The 18,417-nt window shown below is 36.1% G+C and overlaps 1 protein-coding gene across 4 annotated transcripts in view; it reads left to right on the top strand.

The window, feature by feature from the left end:
• The first annotated feature begins 1,143 nt into the window (after positions 1–1,143).
• MTX2 (metaxin 2) overlaps positions 1,144–18,417 on the top strand; it is a 52,562-nt gene continuing 35,288 nt past the window's right edge. Inside the window, exons 1-4 of one of the 4 annotated variants that reach the window (XM_070933035.1) lie at positions 1,174–1,276; positions 2,605–2,695; positions 14,999–15,046; positions 16,036–16,082. Coding sequence is in view for 2 of the 4 variants with exons in the window: in XM_070932864.1 (XP_070788965.1) it covers positions 1,237–1,276; positions 14,999–15,046; positions 16,036–16,082 (135 nt within the window). In the remaining 2 variants the exon portion in view is untranslated. Of the gene's footprint in view, positions 1,277–1,395; positions 1,599–2,604; positions 2,696–14,998; positions 15,047–16,035; positions 16,083–18,417 lie in introns of those variants that run through there. The other 3 variants (XM_070933114.1, XM_070932864.1, XM_070932954.1) reach the window with 3 other exon arrangements.

The raw sequence follows: 18,417 nt of genomic DNA, 5'->3' as shown, positions 1-18,417 counted from the left end.
AGCTGTTCCATTGGTTGATTGTTCTTACTGTCAGAAAATTTCTCCTTATTTCTAAGTTGAATCTCTCCTTGATCAGTTTCCATCCATTATTCCTTGTCTGGCCTTCAGGTGCTTTGGAAAATAAATTGACCTCCTCCTCTCTGTGACAGCCCTTCAAATATTGGAACCCTGCTATCATGTCTCCCCTGGTCCTTCTCTTCACTGGACTAGCTATGCCCAGTTCCTGCAACCATTCTTCATATAGCCTCCAGTCCCCTAATCATCTTTGTTGCTCTTCTCTCCACTCTTTCTAGAGTCTCAACATCTATTTTATAGTATGGTGACCAAAACTGGATGTAGTATTCTAGATACTGCATCTATATGCCAGTATTCTAAGGCTTTATAAAGTGGTATTGGTACCTCATGTGATCTTGATTGAATCCCTCTGTTAATGCAATTTAGGATTGCATTGGCTTTTTTGGCTGCCACTGCACATTGTTGGCTCATATTTGGTCCATTAAGACTCCAAGATCTCTTTCACAATTACTGCTGTTAAGCCTGGTTTCTCTCAATCTATAGGTGTACTTTTGGTTTTTCTTGCTTAAGTTCTCACAAACGAAATCAAACTAAGTACCTCTGCTATGTAATTCTCCGGCTAATTACAAATTCTTTTTATTCCCTTGAAAAAAACACACCTAAAACTTTTATCTCCTATCTGCTGAGCCATCATTTAACAGTGATTGCGTTCCTAGGTGGCCCCTAAAAGTTGCCCTCCCATGCAGGTGCCTGAATGGATCTGAGGGTTGGGGCAATCAGCTTTGCGGGAATTTTTATTTCGGGATCGATACCCACTCCCCACCTTTAGCTCTTCGTCAAAAATGCCAGGGGAAAAAAAAAGGCAAAAACAAATTGGCGCATTTCGCGATCAGCGAGCCCATCAGAGGTTTGCACTTCGGCGGACTACAATGCACTTCACCCAACCACGAATCTAACACACCCGGGTGCGAGTCATGGGAGAACCGGGACCGCAACCCCTTCTTGGCTCAGACCCGCAGCGGCGGCAAAGCACGGCTTTCTCTTCGCTCTTGCAAGCAGGCGCTTTCTCCTCCGAGGGGCGGAGCAGGCCCCGGATGCACTTTTCCCGCAGGCTGGTCGGCGCAGCCGCCGTGCTCTTCGTTGGGTGTCCTTAACCTTCGGCCGCTTGCGACACGGCCTGGTGGGGACGGGAGTGGAAGGGACTCTCCTGTCGTCGGAAGGATGTCACTGGTGGCGGAAGCCTTCGTGACTCAGATAGCAGGTGAGGGGGGGAAGCAGCGGCGGGAATGGGAGCGGAAGGGAAGCAGAGGCAAACGTCCCTCCTCCTCGCGGGGATTTTGCAAGCACGCGGAGTTTGGCCCGGGCTGCGTCTCCCGAAGGAGGAGGAGGAGGAGAGGCGCACGACCTTTGGAGAGTTGCCTGGACTAGAGTGGGCGGCGGTGAGGCTGGGGTTGCCCAGGGAAACTGGAATTCCCTTCTGGGCCGGAAAGGTCGCCTTCTTCAGCGCGGACAAGCTTGCTGTCCCGTTCGCTTTTTTGCATTTTGGAGAAAACACCACCACCCCCCATTCCGGATGGAGGCCTGTCAGTATTATTAGCGGAAGAGCCTTTTCTGCTTCCTTACCTTGCTAGCCCAGAAGTGTTTGGAGCTCTCAGTTCTTAGATGTCTTAGTCAGCCTGGTGTAGAGGTGAAGGTGCTGGCCTACAAACGGGGAGACTGATTTGTAGGCATCCCTTTTAGGCAGGAAAGCTGGCTGGGTGACTTTGGGCCAGTCATTCTCTCTCTCTCTTTCTCAGCCGCAACCCACCTTACAGGGTTGTTGGGAAAATGGAAGGAGGGAGGAGGAGTATGTTATGTATGTTCACCATCTTATTTAAAAAAAAAAGCAGGATTTTTTTAAAAGAACAGTAATAATGGCCTGCAGTTTTGAAAGCCCCAATTTTGTCATGAAGTTGCGCCACTGTCACTCTGCTGCTTGTCCCTTATTAATTGCCCCAACTTAACCTAACCCAGTGAGGGATGCGGTGGCTCAGTGGCTAAGATGCTGAGCTTGTCGATTGAAAGGTCAGCAGTTCAGCAATTCAAATCCCTAGTGCCGCTTAATGGGGTGAGCTTCAGTTACTTGTCCCAGCTTCTGCCAACCTAGCAGTTCGAAAGCACGTAAAAAATGCAAGTAGAAAAATAGGGACCACCTTTGGTGTTTAGTCATGCCGGCCACGGTGATGTCTTTGGACAGCGCTGGCTCTTCGGCTTTGAAATGGAGATGAGCACTGCCCCCTAGAGTCGGGAACGACTAGCACATATGTGCAAGGGAACCTTTAACTTTACCTTAAAGTTAAGTTAAACTTAACTTTTAACTTAACCCAACCCAGCCATACAAATAAAGGCAGGCATAATGGCTTATCCTATTTTGCTTCCATGCATTTTGTAGTTGCTGGGACTGTGGAGGTTTTCATGACTCAGTAGTCATAATAGTGTCAGTATCATTAACATGCAACGTGAAGAGTTATCTTCATTGTTACATTTGAATGACCCATTTCAGTTTTGTGTGTGTTTCAGATTTTTGAGATTCCCTTTATTTTTTGTTAGATCTGCCAATCCTAGCCATGTGCAAAAAGAGGTATGGAGGCAAATGCAAAGTGATGTTTTCCAGGGTGGAGCCAGTGCTTTTGTAAATTCTGTGAGTTATATTTTTGAGATTATCTGCATGTTGAGACTTGTAAACCCTTGCTTATCTGTTTCAAGGGGATGCCAGTAGGTCGAGGTCTGTCTTCTGTGCATCTTTTAAACAGATGAGCTTAAGTAGGAAATGAGGCATTACTTAAAATGGAACATGATGGAAAATACAGGTAGTCCTTGGGTTACAACAGCAACTGGGACTGCCCTAAGTGACATTGGTAAGTGATGATGTAAAGCATGATATCACATGATCACATTGTTAGTGATAGCAGTCCAGGCAGTTTAGGTTGCTGTTGTAATCCGAAAGTGGAAGTCAAGTGAGAAGTGAAAATTCCAGGTAAGGAGCACAAAAATGCCACAGGTGATGGGGGATGCCCAGTGCAGGCCACATATGAATTGGGGGAGGGGGAGCACAGGAAAGTCATGGGAAGGAGGATGTGGATTGATATGAGCACAAGAGGCCAAGGGAAGGAGGATATGGGTCAGTATGAGTGCAAGGGAAGAAAAGTGCAGCATGGTGCACAGGAAGGTGGGAGGGATACTCACCATAGCAGCTTGTGACATTTCCTGCCAGCTTCCCCATTGACTTTGCTTGTGAGAAGCTGGCAGGGAAGCCCACAAATGGCAATCACATGACTGCAGGATGCTGCAATGGTTGGAACATCGAGGACCAGTCATAAGTAGGAGTCATTCAGTGCTATCACAATTTCTAACAGTTGAGCACCTAGCAACAGCGATCCTGGTTGCTGTTATTAAGTGAGGACCATATAAGTTGTTAAGCAAGGACGTCATGTGACCATCTTTTGACTTGCTGGCTTGAAAACCCTGTGTTCCTCTAGTAAGTAAGAAAGAGTGCTGAAGTTTTATATTCTTTTTAAAGAGTGATTGGACCATTTCATATTTTTATGATCAGTTATATACTTGGGACTATGATATAGTCATATGTTATGACTATATCATGATATATTTTACATGTGCACTATGATATAGCCTGTAAGTTTCTTCATTTTCTTTTTATACACTTTCTTTTTATATTCTTAGCTTCTCAAATTTCCGGTAGTGCTTATGATCTAAGATGTTTTGAGTCCTTAAGTGTAACAACCAAATAGTAACCTTAGATTCATAGATACACTCTACATACTGAATACATAAGAAAATTAAAATGCCTTGTATATTATGGAATTTATCTTCCTGAATTATAATACAGAAGTAGGACATAACCTTTAACTGCCAAGAAAACTATGTGATTTAGGAGAATGCTAGCAACCAAGAATTCTTCAGATTTTTTATTGCAATTCACAAATATTTTAACTACTTACCTGAGGTGGGCAGTGCCGAAATAAAAATAAATAAAAACTATTTTAACTATGACTACATTGGCACGAAGTCATGGGAACTGAAACTAAAAGCACTTAGTAGGCACCAGTTTAGTTCTTCCTGATCTATTATTTTGAAAGTTAATATCTTTAAAATAAAGAGATTTGCAATATTATGCCTGGTATAAAGTCATCATAGCTGAAGCCCTCAGCTGTGAATCTCATGGTGTAGCATTGGGTTAATTAACTGCCTCTTAATATAATCTACTTTATAATTTGATGTAGGAAGTAATGGCAAATATTAGCTGATTCTATATATGTTATCCTGTAGAAAAATAGGATGCATATATGAAAGATTTGGCTATCTAGTAATCTTGCATTTATACTGCCTATATATTTATAATATATAAGTAGTCCTTGCTTAGTGGCCATAATGGAGATCAGCAGCCCTATTGCTAAGTGCGGCAGTTGCTAAGTGAAAAATCATGTCATCCTTATGGACTTAAGACATTACTTCCCATTCAATTGTTAAAGGAGTTACCACAGTCATTAAGCAAAACATCACATGACTGTGACTTGATTTTACTTCCATGTTCTCCATTAACTCTGCTTGTTGTAGGCTAGTTGGGAAGCATGTAAATGGTGATAATGTATCCATCAAATGGTGCGACAATCAATCGTAATTGTCGATCATATGACTGTAGGATACTGTGATGGCTATAAAGGCAAGAATTGATTGTATATATATGGCTTTTGCAGTACACTGTGTTTTTACACTGTTACAATTTCAAACAATAATTGAACTCAGTTGGTAAGTAAGGATTACCTGTATATTAAATTCATGCATTCATCAAGCTAACCCAGTGAGGTATCTTCTCCACACATTCACTTTTTAAAATAATGTATTTTCTGTCTCTGTTTTCTTTATTATCACCTTTTCTACCTTAGATGTATAGTAGCATAACACGGTCATAAATGTGAAATTTAATATCAAAAAATAAAAATGAAATTTGATTGACTACTAGTAGAAGACCCTGTTCATGAAAACAGTCACTCCTTTATGCAGTTCCAGTTAACTATAACTGCTGTGGTGAGATGGCAGCAATAAAATATTGATCTTCATTGCATATGCAGTTAAATGGCTTAGGGTTATTATATTTAAAAAAAGAAAAGGAAGATTTTTCTTGGCCCCAAAATAGGTTGTGATTTTAGTTGAGATGTCAACTCTTTAAAAATGCCTTTTCTTTCTAGAGAAAGGATGTAGCCTGTGCCAGGCATAATTGCTTTTTTGCTTTCTATCCTTGTTTATTTGTTGTACAAGAAATGTTGATTTTCTGAAATGATGCCCCTTTCACTTGGTAAGTTGCATTTGTTTGAACATGCTGAGCATAGTCTGTTGCTCTAATGCACTAATGATTAAATATAAAATGATGACCAAATCATTTATGAAGCGTTAAGAGGTTTTTTCGTGATGATGTGGGCCAGATAATGAAGAAGTCATTTTGCTTGCATTTTACTCTGCAAAGTTTTACTGATTCAAATTGTGGTGGATCTGCTTGACATGGCTTCTCATGCTAAGAAAATTTTTTTCCCCTTTAATGCTATAAATGGTAACCATATTTCAAACTGGTTTTCATACACTGCAGTACTTAAAATCTATTTTAGGTAGACATCCAGTAGAACCTATTCTTATTCATATTCAGACAAATATGAGGATTTATTGAGATTTATCATATGAATATCACAAATGAAGTCTCAGGATAAGGAAATACATTTCCTATACTGCTTGAGAGTTAACATCTTGGTTTTCAGACGGTATCAAGGTTTAATCTTTCTTATTGCAGCAACTTAAATATCATCTGATAATGTTGGAAAAGAAAAGTGGTTGCAAGAATGATATGTTAGTGAGTCTGAAGAAAGAATTTTCCTAAGCTGAATGAAAGATTCGTTCTATGGATATTGAGTGGAAAATATTTATTTACCAAAAATTGAGAGATGACCTTACACTGGAAGAAAAGGCTACTCTGACAAGCAGACTTTCACCATTTGCTCATTAATATTTAGAAAACTTTATGACACAAAACAGTACCCTGAAGTTCATCTTCAGTAAATCCAAAAATATGCATTTGATTTAGCAAGTTGAGCCATGACTGTTCCATATTATAAATATACAGAATGTAGCACAAACTTAAGCTTTCTAAGAGTGCTCTTCTAATGAACAAGGAAAACAGGATAACAAATACATGCGTATGTTAAAGTAGTATACTGGTGTATTGCAAAAGCACAATGAAAAGAGTTTAGATGCAGAATACATAAATAGGCTTTTTTTTCCTTCAAAAAATTGAATGTGTAAGAGAGAGTAGACAGCAATGTATCCCAGATTGTAATGTGTGTTCAGTAATATATTTCTTCCGATATTGTTCAATAGCCCGACTTTAAGTAGAAGTTAACAAAACTTAGGAATGGGAATACTGTATGCTAGGATTCATGTCTGGAATGTAAGAGTGCCTTGTTACTGTGTATGTCAGTGTGTGTATAGGTTAATTTTAAACTAATTCATCAATAATTCAGATATCAATACATTAACTAGTGCTCTAACTTTAGAATTATATTATCAGACATGTCTGACCAATATACTGTATTTTTCGGACTATAATACACACCGGAGTATAAGACGCACCAAGATTTCAAAGAGGTAAACAAAAAAAAAGTTTTTGCCTTCCCTGGCCCCCAAAAGCACTCTGCAGGTCTCCCAAACCCTCTGCGCATCCCATTTTTGCGAAAAACAGGCCCGTTTTTCGCAAAAATGGGATGCGCAAATTGAGAGTCCTGCAGAGTGCTCCTGGGGGCTGGGGAGGGCAAAAATGGGACGCATGGGTTTGGGAGGTCAAAAATGGGACGCACGGGGCAGGGTTTCAGGAGGCCAAAAATGGCTGTATTTGGTGTATAAGATGCACCAACATTTCCACCCTCTTTTAGGAGGGGGGGAAGTGTGTCTTATACTCCAAAAAGTACAGTACTAGTTATTTTTGGTTAGTGGAACAAAAAAAGTTATGGTGAAATAATCTTAAGAATGATTTTCCATTGCATTTCTGTCAAATAGATAACAAGACATCCGGCTAATACAATTTAGCAACCCCCAGCAGACTTGAGATTGCTACTTCTACTACTGTCAACTATTATGTCAAAGTCTATACTTGAAGGATTATAGTTCAAACCTGTTTCTAGCTTTTTTCTTTACTATATTCATAACAATCTATATTGTTTAGCTAGATGGAATTATTTCTTATGGTTGGCAATTTCGTGAGAAAACACATTTTAAAGAATCCTGAACAAGAAATGTCGTATCTGTAATTAATTTATTTCCCTCCCCTATTTCTTCATTTTCACATTTATCTATTTTGCAGCATCATGATGTGGAATTCCAGAAGAGTTCCCAGTACTCCTCTATCATCTGTATGATAGAAGGTAGATCAGAGTATATAACCACACATTTTTGGAGTATCAAAATACAAAGTCTTGTAAGAGTGTGTGGAACTTGTCCATGATGTGGGAGACTCAGTGTTCCAGATGTAGATTATAATCCCTGACTACCTTAAGTGTAAACCACCAGGAGGGTACCATCTTGCCCACTTTTCTTACAGATACACATACCTCTGTCAGCGAAGAGCAGGTTTTGACATATTCCTTGAAGCATATTTTTCAGGAAGACAATATTCAGCTGGATTTCCTCTTGGAAGCATTTCCTAAATATGAATGCTTAATTCATATTATAGCTTAATAACCATTCCATGAATGTAAGCTTCATTCTATCTCTGGAACAGTCATTTAGGGTTTTAACTCAACTTTGTAATTAGAGTTATACCTATGTAATCTAAAACCAGTACATTTAAAATTTCTTTGCTTTAGTTTACTTCTTTCTTAACAAGTATGCATAGGATTGCAATTTTAATTAATATAAAGAAAGATTATGGATGACTACATAATTTTGTACTCTAAAATGATGACTTAAAATAAATATTTGGGATTCTTTTTCTTTTTTCTTGTCGCTTCTCTCAAAATTCTTCATACTGTTAACAAGTCTCTTTCATAAGTCCAATATAGGAAAATTATTCAAGTCACTTTTCTGGTTTGTTATCCAATGAACTTGTTTTCCTGACCCTTTTTATGAATAGTATAAGGTCAGTTTTATGAAAGGGCCTAAGTATATTTTGAAATTGATTATGTCTTCATGTAGGTATTTATGTTGGATGAAAGTGAGCAGCTAATTTATAAAGGGAAGTATTTGTGCATTCTTTATTGATCATTCCTAATGGATGAGAGATTATTTTAAACTGAAGCATCAGACTGGTTGCAGGTTTGTTGAAGTAATAAAGGTTTTATATATAGTTATTTTAAAACAAGAAAAATTCAAACTATCGGTAGAATCCTGCATCTATATGCCATTGGAAGTACATTTTTAAAATTATTTATGATGTATTACTACTTAGTACATTTGCTTAGAGAATTAGATTTTTATTTTCCAAATGTGTTTGAGAATTTTCTAGAATTTTTTCCATATTTTTCCCTAGAATTTTCACTTCTATTAGACAAGATTGATTAATAAATCAGATTTTTATTTTTCAAATATGTTTCATAATTGTCTAGAAATACTCTAGTATTCTATAGAACGTTTTGTACAATTTTCACTGCTGTTATGCAGGATAAGTTGTAAGTGCAATCATCTCTAATTTTTATTTGTTTTATTACAGAACACGAACTCATTGATGTTCTAAATAGTTTTAGTAAGCACATTTATAGTTTTTTTGGCAGATACCATGAATTGTACAGTGATAAAATTCATCACAGTGTCAAACCACATTTCATACAACTAGTTATCCATAAAGGTACTCATAGGCATAAGGAGCTGGTATTTGGCTGCACATCCTTTGAGTTGAGTTGGAGGACAGGGAAATGTAAGAAGGTAGGGCCAGTTTGAAAGATCTTATTCACGCTTCTAACAGTATGCTCAGCATGCTAAATACTGTTATTGTATTAATACTTGCTACCTCATTTGAAAATGAGATTGCTACTACATTTGGGAAATATGCCATGTTACAATTTCTATGGCAATTGTAGTGTGATCTGTAGGAAGGGGCCAGGTACAGAATAAGGATTGCCTATCTATGTCTTGGCTTGTTTGAACTTTAGATTACAGTTTATTATCTATATCAACAGATGGGGAGGAAATTAACCCAATTCATTATATGTTATATATAATCCAATTTACTTATGTTTACTATTTACTATATTCTTAATATATTTACTTGATTTATGCAATGCTCAGCCTATGTGTTGATTTGCTTTTAAAATCAGAGAACATTTTCTTAATTGAGAAAATTATAGAAATGAAAAGAGGACAGACTCTTGAATTGTTCTGTGAGGTATTTATCATCCTTAATAATGGCACTGGCTAAGAATGATTGGTTATGGGAATTGATTCAGAGAAGTGTTTAGGTTGCTCCTGCAGTAACATCATCCTTTTTAAAGCAATCTCTTTCAAAGAATGATTAACAGTTGGAGCAAATATGATTGACCAGTTTTTGGGATAGCTAAGGACAGTTTAGGATAGATTCGTCTTTCATCACATCAGATTGCATATTTTTTTAACAATTCAAGTTGGCACTATTTATTATGCCGCCTGAGGGATGTATTCCTATCTGTCTGTTCTGTGGTTTGATGTAAGATGTTTCATTGGGCTAGGATGACAGGCTAATGTTCTTTAATGGGCAGTAGCCAAGTGAGCCAACCACATCTTTTATTAGGTTAGCTACAGGTAAATGATCTGGACTGTGAAGATATACTAGGAAACTACACTTAATGTTTTGAGAAAATGACCGATACTTGTCTCTCACCATATTTTAGCTGAAGGAAAGAGGTAATGTTTTTGCAGAGAAACAAGACACGAGGAAGAGAGTTAAATGGAAAGTATATTAAGATACTTTTGTATATTCTTAGATGGGGCACTTCTGCTTGTTAAATAAGCTTAGAACTATAAAATAGTGTGATTCTTTCTAATGATTTCTCCTGCGGGATTCAAACCCAAGGCAGATTTCATTGATGGGTCTTATGCTTGATTTTATCCCTAACCTCTTTTAGTGTAGCTTAAGTATTACGGACAAACATCAATTACAGATCAAAAGCATCTAGCAACCAAATAATAAATTTGGATTGATTTCATTATTGAACAAATTATACCTTTGTTGTGTGATTTTATCTAGGATTGGAAGCTAAGCCAAATTGGCCTTGATAAAGGGCTGTGGAAAAATCACCAGAAAATTCCATGGCTATAAACTAATGAGGAAAGTCAACAAAAACATTATTGAAGAATGTAATAGGAGAAAACTATTTGGATGTGTCCATGAAGTCACTAGGAATCGAGGTTGACTTGAAGGAGACTTAAACATTAATCAACTTGATGGATTGGAAATATGACAGAGCTAAAGCAGCGTATAATATTAGCGCCTATTATTCTACAAATTATGCCTTCACCTATTGTTCTCAAAGCAAGAGACATGCTGTACATTAAAATGTGTTTATTTTTCTGCTCTCTTGTTGAGAAACCTGATCCTTCGTACTTCCCTCATTCTTTTGGTTTTACTGATTTGAAGTTACGGTTTAGTTCAGAAATACCATATATGAATAATTTTTTTTCTGTGCTGGTGAATTTTATATGTGTATGACTTGTTTACATTTATAGCAATATCATCTCCAGAACTCAGTAGGAACAACAAAGTAGTCTTTCTGGCTAGAACAATACAAAATTTAATGCAGTTCATTGATATTTATCTTGCTGAATTTTCATTTTTAGACATCCAAAACTGTTCATAAAGGACTTCTAAAATCATAACTTTTATTTTAGGAATATAAGAAACTGTATTATATTGCCTCAGATTATTGCCCATTTAGGAAGTGCTGTATTGTCTGTACCAATCTTTCCCAACCTAGGATTCCTTCAGGAGCATGAACCAATCCTATGCTGGTCCATAGGGACTAGCGATAACATTTCAGGTTTCTAGATGTGCATGTAGATATTGAGGTTTTAGTGCACCTTAATGTTAGCTCACTTTATCTTAAACAGCATATCATAGAAACACGTGTCATACTTGCCTTGCTTTGATTCTTCCCTATTTTTTTATTGATCACTTGTATATTATTCAGTGGAAAGGTCTGTCAGCGGTCCCCAACTTTTTTGGCACCAGGGATTGGTTTTGTGGAAGACAATTTTTCCACAGACCAGAGGAATGGTTTTGGTTTCACTCCTCTCCCGCCACTTCCACTTGTGCTGTGGCCCAGTTCTGGGGGTTGGGGACTCTTAGTCTACACTGCATGAACAGATTAATATTAATGTTATAATGGAAAAAAGTATTCCATTATGACACTTGGATATAGTTAACTTCTCTGTGTACTTTAGACTTTCTAGACAAAAAGTGCAGAGAAATCACACATGCAACAGAAGTACATATTTTGAAGGCTGTGGTTTTCCACTTACAACATATGGTAATGAAAGCTGGCCCAGCATAATTTAATTGTGATCCTGGAGAAGATTCTGGAGAATACTTTGGATTGCAAGAAAAATAATTCAGTACTGTATGAAGTAAATATAGCTTGTTCACAGGAACCACCAATAACAAAGCTGAAGCTTAAATATTTTGGACACGCAATACAGAGGCAAGTATCACTGGAGGGGACTGTGATGTTTGAAAGGATCAAAGGCAATCAACAAGCAGACAGATGGATAGGTGCTATCACTGATGATCCAAGTTTCAGCTTATGAGAACTCAAAACATTAACAGGCATTTACTATATACATTTATATGATTGTCCATCTTAATTCAATAACACAGATCAATGAACAAACATAAAAACATAAATATATAAAAATAGTAGAAAAAGCAATAAAAGTTGCCAAGTAAAAACATTTAAAATATAAACACAATCAGCACAAGGTGAAAAATCCAAACTGGTCTCCAGTGATATCCTGATCTTGAAGCATCCGAATGACATGACACTGAATAGGTCACAAAGAATTGGAAATGACAGAACAACAGCAACATCATTTACATATCTTACAGCCCCGTCTAGCTCCTGTGCAAAAATAATTTTAGTTCACTGGAAAAGTGGCATATAATTACAAAGCTGTCAAGCATTTTTGTTATTGTGGTTCCAAGGTCATGTAGAAAATCAGCATTCTTAATTTTTACTGATGGAATTGTTGTAAAAAGCACCAGCTGTGGTAAATAGGCTTAGCAAATCATTTACATTTTATCAATTACAATAATTTTATATCTCTCCTGTCTATAGCTAGAATAAGCTGAACTGTATTTTGATTTATCTTTATGCAGATTCATTCTGCGGGCAAGTCAATTAACATTGTCATGCCAAACTGCAAGAATGCTATGCCCAGCAGTGTTGGCATGTCAGTACTACGCATACCATGTTCAACCTTGTATATTCATACTTTGAACAATAAATCAGAGACGTATTCTCATCAGGAAAATCCTGGCCCCCACGTTTCCTCTTTAAATTTGCAGATAGCAACATTCTCTATCTTGATATTGTCCAGATGTTTGGGATTGGATTGCTGGAGATGATGAGAACTGTCAAAGTTCTGCAGATCTGGAAGGGTCCAGCATAAGAAGGTCGATAGATAGTAAAAACAATGTTGTTTGCAGTGATTTATAAAGAGGACTCTTTTTTTCATCAAAAGTATCTTCATCATTCTCCCTCCCTAGCAACTTTTGGTTATAGACCATATAACCCCAATAGCTTTCTCTTGTGGTAGAATATAAGTTGATAAATAAATAAAACCTTTGCTACCTGTTTGCTTACATAAGCATCCTAGCTTGCTGAATTTCTCGTCTGTATAAATTGCAGAACGGATCCTACAAAAAGTTTCCTTTCATCTCCAGGATTCCTTCGATAATCTTAAGTATTGCTTTCCCATCTACCCCTTTTCTTTCACACACCATAGACTATTCCAACAAAGAGGCAAATTACACATTACAGATGTCACAAGTGTGCAGCATAGAAAAGCTTTATCGTGGTGAAATGTTCCTTACAGTTAGGGAAATTTTAGAGCAGGAGTGTGGCAGCTAAGATATATGGCAGTTTCTGGGATTTTTAACAAGCAGGCTTGTTGACTGGCTCTCAATTGCTATATTAGTTTTTTCTTTCCATCTATCTCCTTAGTGTTTTTTTTTTTTTTTTGGCAAAGAAAAAGATGCCTTTTTGAAAAGGGATACTGTTGCTTTAACATTTGTGGGGAATTTGTTACCCTTAGCATAGGTATGAAAATTGGAATGTTATTCTTACACAATTTTTCATTGCTTATTTTTGAGCCACTTTCAAAATGATATTCACATTAATATACATATTATATATTTTTATTTACTGAAATATGTAATAGCTTGTGTTTTTTTTAAAAAAATGAAACTTAGTTGTGCCAGTGCTTGTCTTAGTGACTCTCCATATGTATTCAACTACATCTCCATCATTCTTAGTTTATAATAGTGTGAATTGTAATCAAACATTGAGGGCACTAGGTTGGACCAGGGAAAGACTACTCAATCTAAAAACTGATACATATATTATTTATTCTTGCAGTTTCCATCCTTGCCTCTACATAGCAGCCTCTCTTTCTTTTTTTTCCTTTTCCCATTGTTTGATTAACCTCTCTTTCTGCTTGTTAATTTAAAAAGTATTTCTTCTAAATATTTATGCTTTATTACCCCTGATTTAACTTCCTTGTATCTTTATGCTCATTCTAGAGCTCTGCGGGTTTTTTGATTCAAATCTCTTGGTTAGCGTAAAGATTGCATCTATTGTCTCATACCTCCATCCATTTTCTTTGGCAGCACCTTATCTTTGAAGCTCTTCGCCTCCAGTTATTTGTATAGTTCAGTCCATCCTATCCTAAAAAAACATCACAACATCTTTATTTACCAATTCAGATTTCAACTTAGAACCAAAGTTTGCATTTAAGCTGCTGTTTTTTGCAAAAAGAAATTGCACGTGCCTGTAATAATTATAAGCATTGCAGCCATTTGAAGAGACAAATTAACTCTTCCCTTTGTGTTAGTTTCCTGAGTAAAGTCTCTCTTCCAAAGCTATTATGTACTGTGGGAAGGGAATCATCCGTTGACATCAACTTCAAGTTTTGTTAGTATTTTCCATTGGAAAAAAATTGTCTAAAATGTAAACATGCTTCAAATTTATACTGGAAATATGAACAAGAGGGAATTTTTTATCATGCTTGGTAGACATGTAAAAGCTAAAAAAAAAAAAGATTCAAATACATACATTAATTCCAAGGATTTAAAAGATTAATAGGCAAGTGAAGCCAGACTTTTTTCTTTGGGGATTGATTGACAAAAAGTTGGAAAAAACTCATAGAACTTTGTTTTTATATATGATAACAGTAGCGAGACTTCTATATATACAACGATGGAAAGATTTGGAAGAGTGGATGTTGAATATGATGCAGCTTGCTGAGATGGCAAAATTGACAGCTTTAATTAGAGAAAACACACTGGTTAATACTAATGGTGACTGGAAACTCTTGACTTTTGAAAGCAATTAAATTGTAATATATCAGTTTGATGATTAGAAAATAATAGATGGTAGAAACAATGAAAATTATGTTGCAATAGAGTAAGAGGTCAATTTAAATTTATGCTTATGATTGTAAAAGAAAAATCAGAAGTCATTTTTATTTTTTTCTTTATTTTTTCTCTCTGTACTTTTGGCTTTGTATTTTTTTTTCTTCTTCTTTTTCTAACCTTAAATGTTCCTTTCTGTTTTTATCTTTCTTTAAAAAATAATAAATTACGGTAAAGCTATTAAGTAGAGGAAGCTGCCTTATCAATCTAAATCGAGAGAAAATCTGGTGTAAAAGCAATAACAAATGCTCACCTTATAAATTATGTTTTTTTTCACCCTTCCTATAGCTGCTGAACCTTGGCCTCAAAATGCTGTGCTCTATCAGCCATTGAAAGGTGTGTATTTTATTTTTCTCAATTAGCTAAATTTTCTTCATTAAATATGCATCCTTATAATTAAGTGAACCCTGGTGTGGGTGAAGGGCAGGAGAGGCCTTGTTGAAAAGGGAATCCTTTATGATACTTATCTGGTCAGAGGATTGTGCTAAACTTGTATTTGCCAATATAAACCTGCTATTCATGGCCTATAAGGTCCTTGGTTTATTATTGACTCATTATATTGGCTGCTGTAGGCAGTGTAAAATGATGTGGTTTGCAGGCCCAGTTGGCAGATTTACTGCACCAATAGCTGAGGCAGCAGATTTTTGAAGTCTTGTGGTAAAGTGGGCTCTCGATAAAAAGGAACTGTTAAAATGTATAGGCTAGGATGGTTCAGGCTCCCTTTAGCAGCTCTTCATATATCATCAGATCACATTATGGCCCCCATTTGGGGCTCAGCAGCCTGCTACAGTTGTCAGAAGACTGCAAAGTAATGAAGACTAATAGGTAGCAGCCCTAGTCTTCTAAGCATGGAATTTTTATTGCTGTGTACTTGTCATCTTTCTTTTGTGTGACAGACCTAGACACAGTCTGCAATATTAACTGCAAGCTGGGTTTTTTTTATAGGTTTATGAATGCTTTTACTTTTTAGCAAGAAGAATTATGAAGTTGTGGGTTTTATTTCTATTAGAAAATGAGTGAATATTAATTTTTTTTGCCTATAATAAAGAAAACAAAAAAACCTTAGGACATATCTTTTGTTAGGGATTCTTTAACTGTTGGGGCAATGGTACAAATTATAGGACACATCAGGAGAAATGTTTATGGGACTTCTGGCCTCAGGTTTTGTAAAGTGGCATTAATGTAATGGGGCGTGTGATTTGTGTTAAAATAGTTTGTCTCTGTGTGTTTGTATACCATTTATTTTTGTACTTGTAATGATGTGCAATTATCAGCAGAGGGAAGAACTATTATTTTAAATAATTGTACTGCATTTTATTTTATAGAGGAACAGATTTTGCTATCTGATAATGCTGCCTGTCTTGCTGTTCAGGTAACTATAATTATTTTCTTATTTTGTGGTTGCTAATATTTCCTGGAAGAACTGGAGCCCCCTCCTCCAACAGCTTTATTAACCCATGCTTTGTTGATACGAATTAAATTTTGTACCTTTTTGTTGCTCTGAGTTTCTGTCATTCCTGTTTGATAGACACCAGTATTTTTGTTCCAAATTGCTCTGGTATGTTATTTTCTAATAAGATAATAGAAATATAAAACATTTTTTCAAGATCGTTTCTACCCCCTAGTCTTGTCAATTTCTTTCAAATTTTAATAATGCACAATAATATATATTGGTTTTAGACTAGATGCAAGATGCAAGATAATCCAGTGCAATATTATGCCTGATGTACTGCAGGTTATATCTTCCATCTGTTAGAATGTGAGAAGAATAGGCCTGGCACCCTTTGAAAAAGATTCAGAAGAAGTGCTTTGGACTTCATGTGAGGGCAGCTCCTCTCTCTTGTTCATTAAAGCATAAACAACTTTCTAACTAAGCCTGAGAAAGGATATATTGTTGGTTTAAAAGGTGCATTAAAGAATGTGTTGCTTTAATTATTTGATTCATCAAACCATAGTATCCTTCTTTAGACTTATATTGTTCCTTGAAAAAAGTCATGCATATATCAAAAAATATGTCTCATACTTTTTTTTTGAATAATTTTAAAGTGAGTTCACCTCTAAAGCAGAGTTCTCTGGAATTGGAGTCTGATCCAAATTTGCTTCCATAACTGCCCATGTCAAATGTAATCAGATGCCAAACCAGAAGCCTTCCTACTGGCTTTGTTAATGTTTTAGAAGATCTGCCTATCTTGACACTCATATAGAATCATCTAGTTTAATAGCTGTTGTTAGCTTTATTTTCTATGAATTTTAAAGCTGTTGGAGTTGGTGGGCATTACTGTATTGTTTTGTAACATTTTTTAGAGAATTGCTTACGTGCTGTATATAGAAGAATGTATGTAGAAGTATATATGTAGAACTTTTAACCTCCTAAATCTTTCACCATACAGCTTTATTGGATGAGTAACAGTAGAAAGATTTCCTCTTTCATTTTCATTTGCTACCATTTGAATACCTGATTAGAAGCTACCTCAAAAGAAGGGTTAGCTTCTAATCACAATACTCAAATGGTAACAAATGTGGCTGCCATCATTTATTTTAAAACTGATCTTAAAGTTGATATCATTTAAATAAAACCAGGGGACTTGAAATGCCTCCTTGTATTTATGAATTTGGGCTTCTTTTTGTCCCCTGAGTCATACCTGTGGTTTAGTATTTTAAGAAGAAAGAAAAAACTTCCAATACTTCCAATGACCGCAACATTGAGGACTCGTTGTAAGTTTCTTCATTCAGCACAATTGTATAGTCATTGAATAAATGGTCAGCAAGTGAGGACTATAGCAGTTAGGGCTGCTAAAGGAAGTCATATTTAGAAAAATGGAGAATTAGAAACCTATAGAACTTGAATCCTCTAGCTTCTTGGATATTTCTGAGAGAACTTCAACTGTGTGCTTAAGGGCTACTGAAACCAACTATCTGTACATTAGAGTGACAGAACTTTCTTCTGCTGGTACAAGAAAAAAGAGATACGAACAGTATCCAACAGGATTAGTGGGAATTTAGGATTGCTTTGAATAATCTTTAGCATGTTAAATACATTTTCTTATTTACTAAGAACAAAAGATATTATAGGATTAAATCATACCGAAAAACATTATGCATAAGTATTTTTCAGGATGCGTACAAATTTGACAAGAGCAACTCGGAATTCAAAACTGATTTATTGGAGTGTCCAAGAAAACCAACTTTAAATCTTCAAAGTTGTGCAGAACCATTATAAAGGAGTTTAGGACACAGTTGTATACCACATACTGGGAATAAGTTTACCTAACGTACTATCTTACCTAACCTAACCTAACCTAACTTAATAAGTTTAAAATAAGTTTACTTAATTCCAGTGGGATTTGCCATTGAATAAATATGAGTAGGCTTACGTTAAAAAATAATAATTGAAGCTTTCATGGAATAATATTCCAGGATAGAAAAAAAATACTTCCAAGTTAACATTTTATTCTGGTTCTTGAATGTTTGCATTTGCTATATTAATAAAGGATGAAATATGTTTAAGAAACCAAATGAAAACTGAAAAGTCCAAAAGAGTGTTATAAAAGATAAATTTATAACTGTTAGCACTCTAATCCTATTCAGAAGCTAGTTTGTATACAATGGGGCTCATTTTGACTACAAGATTGTAACAGATTGCACTATAAATAATATACACAGCACTGATTTAAATAATGCTTGTAATCCATGATGTTGCCCCATCA

The sequence above is a fragment of the Pituophis catenifer genome, unplaced genomic scaffold (genome assembly GCF_029215685.1).
Source record: "Pituophis catenifer annectens isolate HBS135680 unplaced genomic scaffold, rPitCat1.0.hap2 SCAF_1, whole genome shotgun sequence".
Classification (NCBI taxonomy): domain Eukaryota; kingdom Metazoa; phylum Chordata; class Lepidosauria; order Squamata; family Colubridae; genus Pituophis; species Pituophis catenifer.
The sequence above is the reverse complement of the archived record's forward strand: the minus strand, read 5'-3'. Positions and strand labels throughout refer to the sequence as shown.